Source organism: Chiloscyllium plagiosum, unplaced genomic scaffold (genome assembly GCF_037043375.1).
Source record: "Chiloscyllium plagiosum isolate Xiang-an unplaced genomic scaffold, Cpla_swu_hap1 HiC_scaffold_21, whole genome shotgun sequence".
In the NCBI taxonomy this organism is placed as follows: Eukaryota; Metazoa; Chordata; class Chondrichthyes; order Orectolobiformes; family Hemiscylliidae; genus Chiloscyllium; species Chiloscyllium plagiosum.
This window is the reverse complement of record NW_028270159.1, coordinates 10,038,557-10,054,482: the sequence shown is the minus strand read 5'-3', so window position 1 is coordinate 10,054,482 and position 15,926 is coordinate 10,038,557. Positions and strand designations below refer to the sequence as shown.

Below are 15,926 nucleotides of genomic sequence, written 5' to 3'. Positions count from 1 at the left end.
TCCCTGGTATCCATGCCAATATTTAAATCTCACTCAACATTTAAAAAAGCAGATAATCTGATTGCCATTACAGCACTGCTTATGGGATCTTCCTGTGCACAAATCGACTGCTGCACTCCCTGTATTTGAACAGTGGACACATTTCACAACTGTAGCATTGGTTGTAAAAGGCTTTGGGAGGGCTGGTGCTTGTGAAAGGTGCCACGCTAATGCAGGTCTTTCTTGTTCTCTGCTCATTACTTCTGGTCACTCCTTAAAGTTAACCCTTAAAGTCTTCCATTTGTTCACTCCTGAGGCAATCTATTAGGCTCACGGGTTTAATATACTTTTATATAAGTTTTGAAGAAGAGTCACTGGACTTGAAACATCAACTCTATTTTTCCCTCCACAAATGCCAGACCTGCTGAGTTTCTCCAGATATTTCTCTTCTTGATTAGATTAGATCATATTACCTACCATATGGAAACAGGCCCTTTAGCCCAACAAGTCTACACCGACCCTCCGAAGAGTAACCCACCCAAACCCATTCCCCTACTCCCTACTAATACACCTATCACCTGAATTGCACGTCTTTGGACTGTGGGAGAAAACTGGAGCACCCAGAGGAAACCCACGTAGACACGGGGAGAATATGCAAACTCCACACAGACAGTCACCCGAGGCTGGAATCGAACTCAGATGCCTGGTCCTGAGAGGCAGCAGTGCTAACCACTGAGCCACTTGCATGTCTCCAGCATCTGCAATTGGATATAGGAGCAGAATTAGATCATTCAGCCCATCAAGTCTGCTGTGCCGTTAGTTCATAATAGACAGGCAGGAATCTGGAAGAACGCAGCAAGCCAGGCAGCACCAGGAGGTGGAGAAGTCAAGTATAACAGGTGAAACATTGACTTCTCCACCTCCTGAAGCTGCCTGGCTTGCTATGTTCTTGCAGCCTCCTGCCTGTCTGCTTTGGATTCCAGCATCTGCAGTTTCATGGCTGAGATGTTTCTCAACCCTATTCTCCTGTTTTCTCTCCATAACCCTTGGCCCCCCCCCCCTTACTAACCAAGAACCTATCTATCTCGTAGTTTGTTTTTTTTTGTACATGAGCTTATTTGGCAGCAAAGAGTGAGATTGGTTGGGGAAGAGATAGAATCAGACAGTACAAAACAGGCCCTTTGGTTCAACTGTCCACGCTGACCAGGTTTCCTAAACTGAACTCATCCCATTTATCTGCAAGAGGCCCATATCCCTCTGAACCCTTCCTCTCCATGTTCCTGTTCCAGTGGCCTTTTAAATGTTGTAATTGTACCAGCCTCCACTACTTCCTCGAGCAGCTTGTTCCATACACACACCACCCTCTGTATGAAAAAGTTGCCCCTTAGTTCCCTCTCACCTTAAACCTATGCCCTCTAGTTCTGGACTCCCTCACCCCGGGGAAAAGATCTTGGCTACTCACCTATTCATGCCCCTTATGATGTTCATGCTTCGAAAGTGCCGGCGTCAGACTGGGGTGGACAAAGTTAAAAATCACACAGCACCAGGTTATAGTCCAACGGGTTTATTTGGAAGCACTAGCTTTTGGAGCGCTGCTCCTTCATCAGGTGGTTGTGGAGGTTAAGATCATGCTCACAGATTTTATAGCCAAAGGAGTCCAGTGTCATGAAAAAGTAAAAAAGTCTTAGATGAAAACTTTCATCTTTTAGAATGGGATATGCTGGTTTCTGTTCTTTGATAGTATAAATCCCAGAACTTCTTTTAAATTACATTCTCAAGATAGCCCAGCTTTTTAAACAGTAGGTATGAAGTCTGTCTATGTTTTTATGATTTTTGTCTCTCTTGATGTTGTGAATGTCGATAACCCCTCAGCCTCATATGCCCCAGGGAAAAAAGTCCCAGGCTATCCAGCCTCTCCCTATAACTCAAACCGTCCAATCCCAGCAATATCTTTTTAAATGTGCTAACTTCATCTCTGGGAGCATTTCAATCCTACACATCATCCTTCCCAGGCCATTCAGCCTCACCTTATAACTCTAGCATCCAGTCTCGGTAACAATCTTGGAAATCTTTTTTGCTCCCTTTTCAGTTTAATAACATCCTTCCTATAGCAGGGAGACCAGAATTGTATGCAGTACTCCAAATGTTGTTGGATGTATAGTATTCAGTTTCCCCATATTGAAAATTAATCTTTAAAAAACTGGAAATCACATCAAAAGCTACAAACTGTGGAGGCAGTGACAATTTTGTCGTGATGTTGTGGAGCTTTTAAACAGAGCTGCAGCTTCCACTGGGCAGTAGTTAGACTTTGTCAAGTTTGATTCTGTCAACATTTGGTTGGTGATTAAATATTATCCTGTAGGCTTGTAAGTACAGATACTCAATTAAATAAAGCTTTGGAAAGAGAGTAGACAAGCTGGTTTTGTGGTCAGACAAGCAGAGAAGGCTAGTGGATTAAATGTCAATTTATTTTACACAATAAATCTGGAACACACTGCCCGAGAGTGTGGTGGAGGCAGGTTCAATTGAGGCATTCAACAGGGAATGAAGTTATTATCGGAAGAGGAACAGTGTTCAGAGTTACAGGCTGAAAGCAGGAGAATGGCATTGACTGAGTTGTTCATTCAGAGAGCCAGCAAGCAGGCAATGGGTCCAAATAACCTGCTGGTGCATTGTAACAGTTCTGAGACTCCCCCATCGGGAATTCAGATTGTTACTTGCATAAGCCCACGTGTATCACATCAAGAATCTGATATGGGAATATTCCAAAAGCATTTAATCCAATCAACTTCCCAAAAATATTTTTTAATGTCTTTCTGATTGTGGTACCTAGACTTGAAAGGGTTACATATGTGCTTTGATAGCTAATTTGTCTGGATTTGCTCCCTGGGGCTCAATCTCAATTAGTAGCTGAAGTGAAATGAGAAGCAAATTTACTGTTGGGAGAAATCACCAGAGCCTTGTAATCCAAGTCGACAGAAGTTATGCTGAGTCTTCAAAATGCGCAGACCAGTGTTGGAGCTGGGTCCTTACAGCTTCAAAGGGGAACACGTACTTTTCGAAGGAGAAACTGGAATTTCCTTCAGGATGCTTTGCCTTTTCCTCTACTTCAATGAAACACAGCAAATCTGGTTGATGTGTAAAGATGGGTTGCCGCTGTTGATGTGGTTACCTTATGGCAGCGGTAGCATGAATGGTTCCAAAGAGATTTTGGTCATGAGGACATTTTGACCATGTAAACAGAGCACCACCTGCCAATGCCTCTTTGACAGCACTTTGCAAAACCCACAATCTCTACCATCCCAAAGGCACAGGACAGCAGGTACCTGGGACTGCCACCATTTGCACACTCCCCTCCAAACCATGCACCATCCTAACCCTATCATTCTTTCTTCACCGGTACAGAATTGTTAGAGTGCAGAGGAGGCCATTCAGCCCATTATTTCTGCACTGGCTCTTTGAGTAAGCATTTCAGCTCGTGCTGTTCCCCTGCCTTCTCCCTATAACCTGGACATTGCTTTCTTTGGAATATTAGTCTCTTCAGAAGCCTCTTTTGACAGCCTTGATTGATTATGTCCCATCGCACTCTCAGGCAGTGCATTTTACAACCAAACCATTCTGCACAAGAAAGCTTTTCCTTGTGTCAGTTTTGCTTCTTTAGCTAAATACTTTAAAACTGTGAAATAAAACCAAGAACTGCAGATGCTGGGATTCTGACACAAACAATGAAATTGATGTAGGAACTCAGCAGGTCTGGCAGCATCTGTGGAGAAAGAAACACAGTTAATGTTCCAGATCCAGTTCTGGTTAGGGTCAATGGACCCAAAATGTTAACTCTGTTTCTGCTGCACATACAGCCAGACCTGCTGAGTTTCTCCAGCAACTTCTGTTTCTCTTTAAAATGGTGTCCTCATATTTTTTATGTTTTCATGAGTGGGAACATTTGTTTTCCCTATTTACCCTTCAATCGGATCTCCTCTTAGCCTTCTCCAAGGAGAACAATCCCAGATTCTCCAATCTATCTTCATCCCTGAAATTCCTCATTCCCCACTGAGGTACACTCACTCCTGAATCTTCTACACTCTCTCCAATGCCTTCACATCCTTCCAAAAGTACATTAGTACTGAACTGCAGCTGAGACTAAACTAGTGTCTTATAAAATTCAATATAATTTCCTTTTCTTGCAATCTAAATATCTATTAATAAAACCTAGGAGAGTGTGTGCTTTATTAACAGCTGTCTTCACCTCCCCTGCCATCTTTGATGACTTGTACACACATATCCCAAGGTCACTGTGCACTTGCACATCCTTTCAAATTGTATTCTTGATTTTTTCAGGTTTCCCCATGATCATCTGATCAAAATGTATCACATCACCATTCTCATCTGTCACCTGTTTACCCACCCCAGTGACTTGTCAATGCCCTTTTGAAATTCTACACTATCTTCCTCACAGTGTACAATGTGTTTTGTACTATTTGCATATTTTGAAATTGTGCACCAAAGTATAAGTCATTAATGTACAATTCATAGAAGACAAATGTCCAACCAATGACCCCAGTGAATTCCATTCCAAACATTCTCCCAGTTCAAAACATCATCCTATTAACCATAACTCTCAGCTGCCTGTTGTTCAGCCAACTTTGTATCCATGTTGCTCATGTCCATTTTATTCTATGAGTTCTAACTTTGCTCACCAGCTCTGCGGCATTGTGTCAAGTATCTTCAGGTGTGGTGTACCAGGATGGATGCAGCTCCAACAACACTCAAGAGGCTTGACACCATCCAGGGATAAAGCAATCCATTTGATTGGCACCACATCCACTTGCTCCACCACTGACACTCAGTAACCACAATGTGTACCATCTATGAGATGCACTGCAGGAATTTGCCGAGGCTCATTAAACAGCATATTCCAAACCTGTAGAAGGACAAGGGCAGCAGATACATGGAACACCAACCCCTGCAAGTTCCCACCTCTCATCTAAACTGCTCACCATCTATATTTCGCTGTCCATTCAGAGTCGCTGGGTCAAACCCCTCCCTGACAGTTAAAGAAGGCAGCTCTCCAGAAAGTTCTTAAGGACAGTTAGGGTTGTGCAATAAATGCTGGCCCAGGCAGTGACCCTCCTATCCTATGAATGAATTTAAAAATCAGCACTGCCCTAGTGAACTCTCTCTGCCACTTCGTTAAAAACCCCTATTAGTTGGTTAAACAAGATTTTCCCTGAAGAAATCTCTGCAGGCTTTCCTTAATATCATTACATATCATTATTAATTTTGTGTCAAATTATTGTTTCTCGACGTTCCCCAGCCACTGCATAGTCTGTAGTTGCAAGGCGTATACTTACATCTTTGTTTTGGAGCCAAGACATCTCCAGTTTTTTCCCAGTACTCTTGCAATTTCTTTTTTCCTTCAAGTATATCCAGGTGACTCCGTCTACACGTCTCACTGCCCCGGAAAGGTAGCCGACCTCATCACAGACTCCTCCCACCCTGGTTAGACTCTCTTCCAACCTCTTCTATTGGGAAGATGATACAGAAGCTTAAACCAGTTCAAGAACAGTTTCTTCCTCGCTGTTATTAGATTTCCGAATGGACCTCTCCAATTTCAAACCTAATGTTGATCTTGCTTTTTGTGCACCTTCTCTGCAGGTGTAACCTGTATCCCTTGCTCTGTTCAATCACCCTATGGTTTTTGTGTCTTTGTTTGGTATGATCTGCCTGCACTGCTCACAAAACAAAACTTTTCACTGTACTTAGGTACATGTGACAACAATAAATCAAATAAAATTAAACCAATAATGCTCTCCTACAATCTCTTCCATCAGGCAGAAGATACAGAAGCCTGAACACATGCACCAACAGGTTCAGGAACAGCTTCTTCTCGGCCGTTATTAGACTAATGAATGAATTCTCTAGCCTCAATGAGCAATGTAACCTGTTTGCCTCTGTCTGAGGCTTTTTGATCTATACATCCTTGCTTACTATGACCTGCCTGTATTGCTCGTAATCAAAGCTTCTCACTGTACCTCGGTTCATGTGACAATCAATCAATCGATCAAATCAAATCAATTCCTTTTTGAAATCTCTTGTTGAAACTGTATCCAGAACCTGATCAGGCAGTGCATTCCAATCCAAACAATCACTATATGAAAGTCTTTCCCCATGTTGTGGTTGCACCTTTTAGCAATAGCTTCACACACCTGAACATGTTGCTATCAACCTTTCAGCCATTGAAGAAAATGCATTTTCACCTCTGTTAATTTCCAATCGCCTAATCTGTTTTTAATGATAATGAATCTTTTCTTTGCCTTCTCTGCTTCAAGGAGAAATACCCCTGTTTTCTCAGTCTATCTACATAACTGTAAACTCACATTTTTGGAACTCATACTGTAAATTTCTCCCGTCCCCTCCCCAAAGGCTTATCATCGTTCTTGAAGTGTATAATCCAGAATTGGACTCAGGAGTCCAGCTGAGGCTGTACTAGTGTCTTTTTGCAGGTTTCGTATAACTTCTTGGCTTCCACGCTCTATGTCTCTATTTATAAAGCCCAAACCGTGGATTGCTTTATAAATATGTGCAGTGAATCTTGGCTTTCGATTTCACTAAGTCTTTAATAATCTGGAGACACTTAACAAACTCCTTTGTTTACTGGGTTTGAATGTTCTACAGGAAAGTCTCAGGGCAACGTGAATGTACTCTAATATTCGGGATTCTGGAAATGCAGGATAACCATTTGGCAAATAAGGAATTTCTTAGCGTTAGCCCCAGCCTAAGGCATAGTCAGAATTGTTAATTTGAGAGATGGGAACATCAGCCTCTGTTAAGGCCAGCATTTGTTACCCATCGCCCATTGCCCTGCAGCCTTGAGTGTTGACTTTCATTACGAACCAGAAGGAACGTTTTGATGTTCACACATTCCATTCCACCGAGACTTTGGCGTGACACCATTTTTAAAGTTGACATGTTAAATACTTCAGGGTAGGTAAAAACAATGACTGCAGATGCTGGAAACCAGATTCTGGATGAATGGTGCTGGAAGAGCACAGCAGTTCAGGTAGCATCCGAGGAGCAGTAAAATCGACGTTTCGGGCAAAAGGGCTTTTGCCCGAAAGTGTATTCCTGATGAAGGGCTTTTGCCCGAAACATCAATTTTACTGCTCCTCGGATGCTGCCTGAACTGCTGTGCTCTTCCAGCACCACTCATCCAGAATCTGGCTTCCAGCATGTTAAATACTTCGCTCCACCTTATGTCATCATAAAATCAAAAGTTAGTACATTGAAGCTTAGAAATTAGGAGACATTCAGGCTTGCTCTGCCAGCCAATATGATCATCCATAAATTGTTACCTTAGAGTTAGAGAGATGTACAGCATGGAAACCGACCCCTCGATCCAACTCATCCATGCTGACCAGGTATTCTAAACTGAAATAGTCCCATTTGCCAGCACTTGGCCAATATCCCTCTAAACCTTTCCTAGTCATATACCCATTCAGATGCCTTTTAAATGCTGTAATTGTACCAGCCTCCATCACTTCCTCTGGCAGCTCATTCCACACTGTACCAACCTCTGTGTGAAAAGGTAGCCCCTCAGGTCCCTTTTAAATCTTTCCTCTCTCGCCTTAAACTTCTGCCCTCTAGTTTTGGACTCCTCTACTCAGGGGAAAAGACCTTGAATAATCACCTGATCTATACCCTTCATGATTTTATGAACCTCTATACTATCACCCCTCAGCCTTCAACTCTCCAGGGAAAACAGCTCCAGCCGATTCAGCCTCTCCCAATAGCTCAAACCTCCAACCTTGGCAATATTCTTTTAAAACCTTTCTGCATCCTTTCAAGTTTAACAACATCCTTCCTATAGCAGGGAGACCAGAATTGAATGCAGTATTCCAAAAGTGGTCGAACCAATGTCCTGTACGGGCAGAACATCCATTGACTTCCATCCACTGAGTCCATCTACACTTCCCGGTGCCTTGGAAAGGCAGTCAACATCACCAAAGACCCCTCCCACCCCGGTTATACTCTCTTCCAAGCTGGGAGAAAGTGAGGACTGCAGATGCTGGAGATCAGAGTCAAAAAGTGTGGTGCTGGAAAAGCACAGCCAGTCAGGCGGCATCTGAGGAGCAGGAGAGTCAATGTTTCAAGCATAATCTCTTCTTCAGGAATTCCTGAGGAAGAACTTATGCTTAAACGTTGACCGTCTTGCTCCTGGGATGCCACCTGACCGGCTGTGCTTTTCCAGCACAACACACTCTTCCAACCTGTCCCATCAGGCAGAAGATACAAAGTCTTAAACACATGTACAAACAGGTTCAAGAACAGCTTCTTCCCCGCTGTTATTAAACGTCTGAATGAACCTGTCAAATTTCACATCTAATGTTATCTTGCTTTTGTGCAATTTTGTGTAACTTGTATTTCTTGCTCTGTTCTATCACCCTAACAAAACGTTTCACTGTACCTAGGTACATGTGACAATGATAAATCAAATTAAAAAACTTGCGAAGGACATCTTCCTCACTGATGTTTATCATTTACAAAACTAAATGTTAAAAAAAATCAAATCGCTTGATAGTTTAGACACTGTCCTATGAATTCAGCATGAGAGACGGTGCACACCATATCATCCGTTCTCGGTCCAAAGCACCATGTTACCTTGTGCCAGATCTGCCCATTCTCCTCTCCTTCTTGCCAGATGTATTGAGAGGGTTTAGTCTCTAAGTTTCATGAACTGGCACATTCCCAGAATGTTAGTAACCCTGACTTTATTGGCTTCTGTGACTTTCCAGCACTTTCTGATTTTATTTCACATTTAATTTTAACACTAGCCACCAAAGCGAAAGCAATTTCGTGGAGGCAGGTACAGTTACAAAAGTTAAAAGGCATCTGAATGGGTGTTTGAATACGAAGGGTTTAGACAGATATGGGGCGATATGTTGGCAAATGGGACTACAGGACATTCTGCTATAACATCCATTTCATTAACACAACTTCGCTGTAACACAGTTGATGAATTGGGGACACTGTTTCTAAAGTGTGTGTTGGCTGTAATGCAATTACAATACCAACACTTTAAGCGCTGTTTCTAAAAAGTGATTCTTCTATAATGTAGGGTTGCACAAGAACACAACCATTGCGTTGTGTAGGTCAGATTGGGGTGTCTGATTGGCATGGATGAGTTGGAACGAAAGGTCTGTTTCCCTGCAGGATGATTCTCTTACTAACTATAACAATTGACTGATCTACAGTGGATCTACAGTGGATCTGCCTTTGCGCTGCTCGTGGTGGGTCAAAGGATACTTTATTTTGAGATAACTCTCTCAACAAGTTATAACAGAATCTCAAAACTACGTTCTTTGTAATGTAGATATATGAAAGACTATGTATTCCTAGTTGGTTTCCTAAAGCATTATTGCAGGTTGGAGGTCAGTTAGCTCAGTGGGCTGGATGGCTGGTCTGTAATGCACAATGATGCCGACAGTGCGGGTTCAGTTCCTGCACTGGCTGATGTTAATATGAAGGTGCCACCCTGCCCCTTGTCTGAGCTGTAGTAACCCAACATCAATGTTTTCTGTCTGATTAAAAAAAAAAGTGGGACTACGTTGACTCTACATTTACCTTTTATTCCTGATGAGTTAGAGGATGAATCTACTATAACAATAGAGATGTAATGGATGTGTCAAGGGCTGTTGGAATTAAATGTGTCCTGTGTGGGCAGGGTGAGATGTTTAATACGTTATTAGTACATTGATACAGGAACACAGTATCTGGTTATATCCTGGTATCTGACTGAGCTGATAGTGGCTAGGTGAGTGGCCCCTTGTTTTTTAAGCAATTTCTGCCCCCAAGCCATTTCTTAGGAGAAAGCAAGACCAGGGGAGCTAGGGCCCGCTGCAGTGTATCAGAGAATCCACACATGTAGAAGGAGGCCATTCAGTCCATCAAGTCTGCACAGATCCTCTGAACAGCATTTCACTATTCCACATTTACCATTGCTAAACCAATTTGCATGCCCTGAACAATTTCAGCATGGTCAATCCCCTGCTCTGGAGTGGTTAGCACTGCTGTCGCACAGCACCAGGGTTTGATTCCAGCCTCAGGCGACTATGTGTGGAGTTTGCACATTCTCCCTGTGTCTGCGTGGGTTTTCTCCCATAGTCCAAAGATTTGCAGGTTAGGTGGATTGGCTATGGTGAAATGTAGGGTGGGTTTGGTGGGATGTTTTTTGAAGGGTCAGTGCAGACTCAATGGGCCAAATAGCCTGCTTCCTCACTTATGTAGGGCTTCTATGAATCCACCTAGCCTGGACATTTTCAGACTGTGGGAGGGAACTGGAGTATCTGGATGAAACCCATACAGACAGTCGCCTGATGTTGGAATCGAACCTGGGTCTCTGTTGCTGTGAGGCAGTAGTGCTAACCACTGAGCCACCTTGCCAGTGAGTAGAGAAATGAGGAATGTTTAAGGCCAAGTGTCAGAGGTCAGCAGGGATTAGTCTCCTTGGGGTTGATGGACAGTCAAGTGTCTGGAGGGTTACCTCCAGGTGCAGTCTGGGGGAATTCCAGTATTCCAAGCAAACTATCCCTCCTCCCTCACTCTATCTGTCCCATCTCAACATGTTCTGTTTCCAGCCAATGGAAAGCAGGGCTGATGTCATGAAGGATGACTAACATACGCTCTGGACATCTTAATGATGGAAAAGGGGCAGGAATCATTCAAGGCGTTTTAAGAATTTTAGGAGGGTTGTATTTTTTCCCCTGACTTAAATGTGAGGACTTTGTCACCTACATTTATCTTTTTATTCTGGAACATCGTGTTGCTAGAATTCATCAAAATTATAATTGGGACACTGTTGTTCACTATAACCTGAAAGAATTGCAGCTGCTCGAAATCAGAAACAAAAACTGAAATTGCTGGATAAACTCAGCAGATCAGGCAGCATCTGTGGAGAGAAATCACTTAACATTTGGGTCCAGTGACCCTTTCTCAGAATTAGAACTGAAATGTTAAATCTTCTTTCTTTCCATAGGTGCTGCCAAGTCTGCTGAGTTTTTCCATCAATTTCTGTTTTTGTTGCATTGTTGTTGATATTAGATACAAATTTTAATGAAGTTCTAACCTGTAATTGTTATTTCCCCAGGAGAGCCCTCATTCTCTGTGCTGTGCTATGTTGTACTTGCTACCTGGGACTTGCACAAGTACTGCCTGAAGGTAAGGTTTGTTTGATTATTAACTATTTATCAATAGAACAGTGTCATTCCAGGTCTGGTGTCTGAAATCCCCCAGCTCTGAGACCAAGACTTTACTGGATTTTGAATTACTCATCAGTGTTTACAATAATTTCCAACACAAACCCCAGAATCCCATCTATTTCATGGTGTCATGACTGAGGTAAACCCTTCTAATTTAAACCAGCCACACAGAAACGATTCACCTTATGCTGTAATCTGTTAAAATTCAAGAGGCAAAGAACTATCCCAGGGGTCAGTATTTACAGTTAAAAATTAACAACTTTATTCTTTAAATCCAGCAGGGAGTATTAAAACCAACAACTATTTATAACTCCTTTCTCTTAAAACCTAACTTTTACCTCCTACTCTACAATCCTAGCCTGATTAAAAACAAATCCTGATTAAGATTTACAAAACACAAATCATGTTTCAAAACCAGTCAGCTTTGCTGATTCTACTTTGTAGGTGCTCTCCAGGTTGGCCTCGATGTTCTGCTGCACACTCCCTCCAGACAGGTACCTTTCAGGTACCTAGCAGTCTAAAATTGGTCTTTGGCAGTTCTCCCTGTAACTGTTCAAAATGTCTGGTTTTATACCCCAAAAGATCAGATTGTTTCATTGGTTCTAATATTATCAAAATGCTAAATTCAAATTTGATTGGATTTTGGTATCTTGGGGCATAATTTAAAGTGATTGCCTGAATTTGAATTTGTTTTTGTTTCATGACCACCCAGCTGCTGCTATTTGTTTCAACCAAGTGTTACATTGTTACCTTGTTCAGGACTCTGTGTTTTGTTAGTCCTTGCTAGCTTTTCAACTCTTAAAGGCACAGAACACCTCTATACCTTCATAACAATGGTCTCTCACAAATCCACTGAGAATAGAATTCTTATAGTGTAGAAATAGGCCATTTGGCCCATCAAGTCCACACCGAACTCTGGAGAGCATTCCATCCAGACCCATCCCCCTACCTTTACCTTGCATTTCCCATGGCCTACATGTCCCTGAACATGATGGGTAATTTAGCGTGGCCAATTGTCAGGTGAAAGGGCAGCTCTTCGAAAACTTTTGATTTCAAATAAACTGTTGGACTATAACCTGGTGTTGTGTGGCCTCCTACCCAGTCCACTTGAGTCCAACACCGACACCTTCAAATCATGCTTAAAATGTAATGGAAGCAGGTTGAATAGTCACTTTCAAAAGGAAATGGAAGATGTGTTTGAAAAGGAGATAATTGAAGGGCTGTGGGGAAAACAGCAGGAGAATGGAGCTTAGGTTTCAAATTCTGGTGTCAGTTTTGTGTGTTTTGGTGCATTCTCCAGTTGTGATTAAGAGCTGGTTAGGGTTAGGACACATATGTAAGAACCAGTTTAAGGGCCTTATGATACTGACTCTACCTCTGGGTTAGAGGATCCATGTTGAAGTCCCTCCACCCATAGAGGTGCGTCACATCATGAACAAACAGGTTGAAGTAGTTTGTCTTTTAGAATTAGAATCTCTACTGTATGGAAACAGGTGTTTGGCCCAACAAGTCTACACTGACCCTCCGAAGAGTAACCCAGCCAGACCCATTCCCCTACCCTATATTTGCCTAATGCCCCTAACCTACACATCCCTGAATACTATGGGCAATTAAGCATGGCTAATCCACCTAACCTGCACATCTTTGGACTGTGGGAGGAAACCCACACAGACACTGGGAGAATGTGCAAACTCCATACAGATAGTCGCTCAAGGCTGGAATCAAACCCGAGTCCCTGGCGCTGAGGCAGCAATGCTAACCACTGAGCCACTGTGCCACCCCTAAGAATAATTTTTCTAAGAATTAGTTTCCATTTAGTTGGAGTTGGTCTGTGAAAAAGCAAAATAATCTGCCATGGGTGTTGTGTATAAGACAGACTGGCTCCTATTTCTTCCTTTGCAAGATGAATATTTACCAGATTAATAAGTTGGGCCAACTGGATACTGAAAATAAACACTGGAAATCACAGCAGGTCAGGCAGCATCCGTGGAGGGAGAGCAAGCTAACATTTTGAATCTGGATGACAATGCTCTTTCATAGAGCTAGCACAGATGAGATGGGTTGAATGTGGGCTTCCTGGAGAAAATTGCAACTAAACTAAACTGGAAATTGACTGAAAAGGTTAGTTGTTGCCTACCATCAAACTGTTTTCAGGAAGACAAATGTGTGATGGTGATGATTGAAAATTTTTGAGGGCTATATAGAGGGAGATCGACTTGTATATCTGTGTTAAACCCTTTCCATTGCTGTGAGATGGAAATGGTCAAATAGACTTCGACCCTTGCTCTATTACTAAATGAAATTTCTCATAAAAAACCGTGGTTTTATTATTGCCCAACTGATCAAAATCATGGCTTCTGTCCCAAAGCCCATAACACAAGCTCTGGGTGAATCACCCTTGGTTTCCATTAGTCCCCGGTTCTACTATATCTCTTGTTCCTTCCATTGCCTCTAGGTTGCTGGATTGTTTCTGAGTATCCAGACATGAGTGCACTGCCCGGAACAAAATCTTATTTGACTCGTGAGACCATACTTTATTTCCTACATTGCAGCGATTGTCTTGAAAGTATTACATGACTGTAAAATCTTATCTGTGTTTTATTGAAACAGTTAGTGTACAGAGGAACCTCAAATATCCGGCATTCGATTATCCAAATTTCGGATTATCCAGACAAGATCACAAGGTCCCGATGCTTGGGCTAAACTGTTATCCGGCATTCAATTATAGGAACATTCAATTAGAGTCATAGAGATGTGCAGCATGGAAACAGACCCTTCGGTTCAACCTGTCAACACCGACCAGATATCCCAACCCAATCTAGTCCCACCTGCCAGCACCCGGCCCATATCCCTCCAAACCCTTCCTATTCATATACCCATCCAAATGCCTCCTAAATGCTGCAATTGTACCAGCCTCCACTACATCCTCTGGCAGCTCATTCCATACACGTACCACCCTCTGCGTGAAAAAGTTGCCCCTTAGGTCTCTTTTATATCTTTCCCCTCTCGCCCTAAACCTATGCCCTCTAGTTCTGGATTCCCCGATCCCAGGGAAAAGACTTTGTCTATTTACCCTATCCATGCCCCTCATGATTTTGTAAACCTCTGTAAGGTCACCCCTCAGCCTCCGACGTTCCAGGTAAAACAGCCCAAGCCTGTTCAGCCTCTCCCTGAAAGCTCAAATCCTCCAACCCTGGCAACATCCTTGTAAATCTTTTCTGAACCCTTTCAAGTTTCACAACATCTTTCTGAGAGGAAGAAGACCAGAATTTCACGCAATATTCCAATAGTGGCCTAACCAATGTCCTGTACAGTTGCAACATGACCTCCCAACTCCTGTACTCAATACTCTGACCAATAAAGGAAAGCATACCAAATGCCTTCACTATCCTATCTAATTGCGACACTACTTTCAAGGAGCTATGAACCTGCACTCCAAGGTCTTTGTTCAGCAACTCTCCCTAGGACCTTACCATTAAGTGTATAAATCCTGCTCTGATTTGCTTTCCCAAAATGCAGCATCTCGCATTTATCTGAATTAAACTCCATCTGCCACTTCTCAGCCCATTGGCCCATCTGGTCCAGATCCTGTTGTAATCTGAGGTAACCCTCTTCGCTGTCCACTACACCTCCAATTTTGGTGTCATCTGCAAACTTACTAACTGTACCTCTTATGCTCGCATCCAAATCATTTATGTAAATGATAAAAAGTAGAGGACCCAACACCAATCCTTGTGGCACTCCACTAGTCACAGGCCTCCAGTCTGAAATTAACCTAATAAAATTCTCCCCGCCCGTGTCGTTTGGATAATTTAGGTTCCAAATAACACAGGTGGGGAGAATTTTGTTCGGTTAATTGAATGTTCTGATAATCGAATGCCGGATAACAGTTTAGCCCAAGCATCAGGACCTTGTGATCTTGTCTGGATAATCCAAAATTTGGATAATCGAATGCCAGATAATTAAGGTTCCTCTGTCTTTGAAAGGGCCCTTTCCTTCTGGTTCTGTAATCCAGGGAATTTAAATTTCTTGCATGTATTCCTAATATTTATTCCCAGTGATACTTAAGACAACTGTTTATTGCTGTTCCCTTGTTTGCTTGTGAAAGTGTTGATTGGTGTTTCAGTCTTTTTGTGATGATTAACCACAATAGTGGTGGACAGTGAAATATAGAGTATTATACCATTCATAATGAAGGAACACCATTATATTCCCAAGGTTGGTTGTGTATGAAAATGCTGGAGAAACTCAGCAGGTCAGGCAACATCTGTGGAGAGAGATACAGAGTTAATATTTGGGGTCCAGCATGATTCTTATTATCAGACTCGAAACATTAACTCTAGGTTCTCTCTCCACAGATGCTGCCAGACCTGCTGAGTTTCTCCAGCATTTTCTGTTTTTATTTAAGATTCTCGACATCAGCAGTAAACCACAGACTGGATAAGGACTGCAGGTTTCTTTCCTTAAGGGCATTCTGTTTGCTTTACTTTAATTGTCTCACATCATCTTCTGGAAACTAACAGTTATTTCCTGTCAGTTTTGAGAGGGTATATCTCAGTTTTGAGAGTATTCCATTAATGTTACTTGATTTTTTTTGATCAATAAGATTTCTTGCACAGTGAAATATTTTAGTTGTGCAATAATATTGCACAGAATCATAGAATGTACCAAGCAGGAGAGGCCATTCGGTCC

General features: G+C 42.3%; 1 protein-coding gene across 4 annotated transcripts in view; it reads left to right on the top strand.

The window, feature by feature from the left end:
• Positions 1-15,926, top strand: part of col27a1b (collagen, type XXVII, alpha 1b) — a 707,279-nt gene that overhangs the window by 140,942 nt on the left and 550,411 nt on the right. For all 4 annotated transcript variants that reach the window (XM_087998238.1, XM_087998237.1, XM_087998236.1 and 1 more), the window contains one exon: positions 11,123-11,193. In XM_087998238.1, the coding sequence (XP_087854364.1) occupies positions 11,123-11,193 (71 nt within the window). The remainder of the gene's footprint in view (positions 1-11,122; positions 11,194-15,926) is intronic.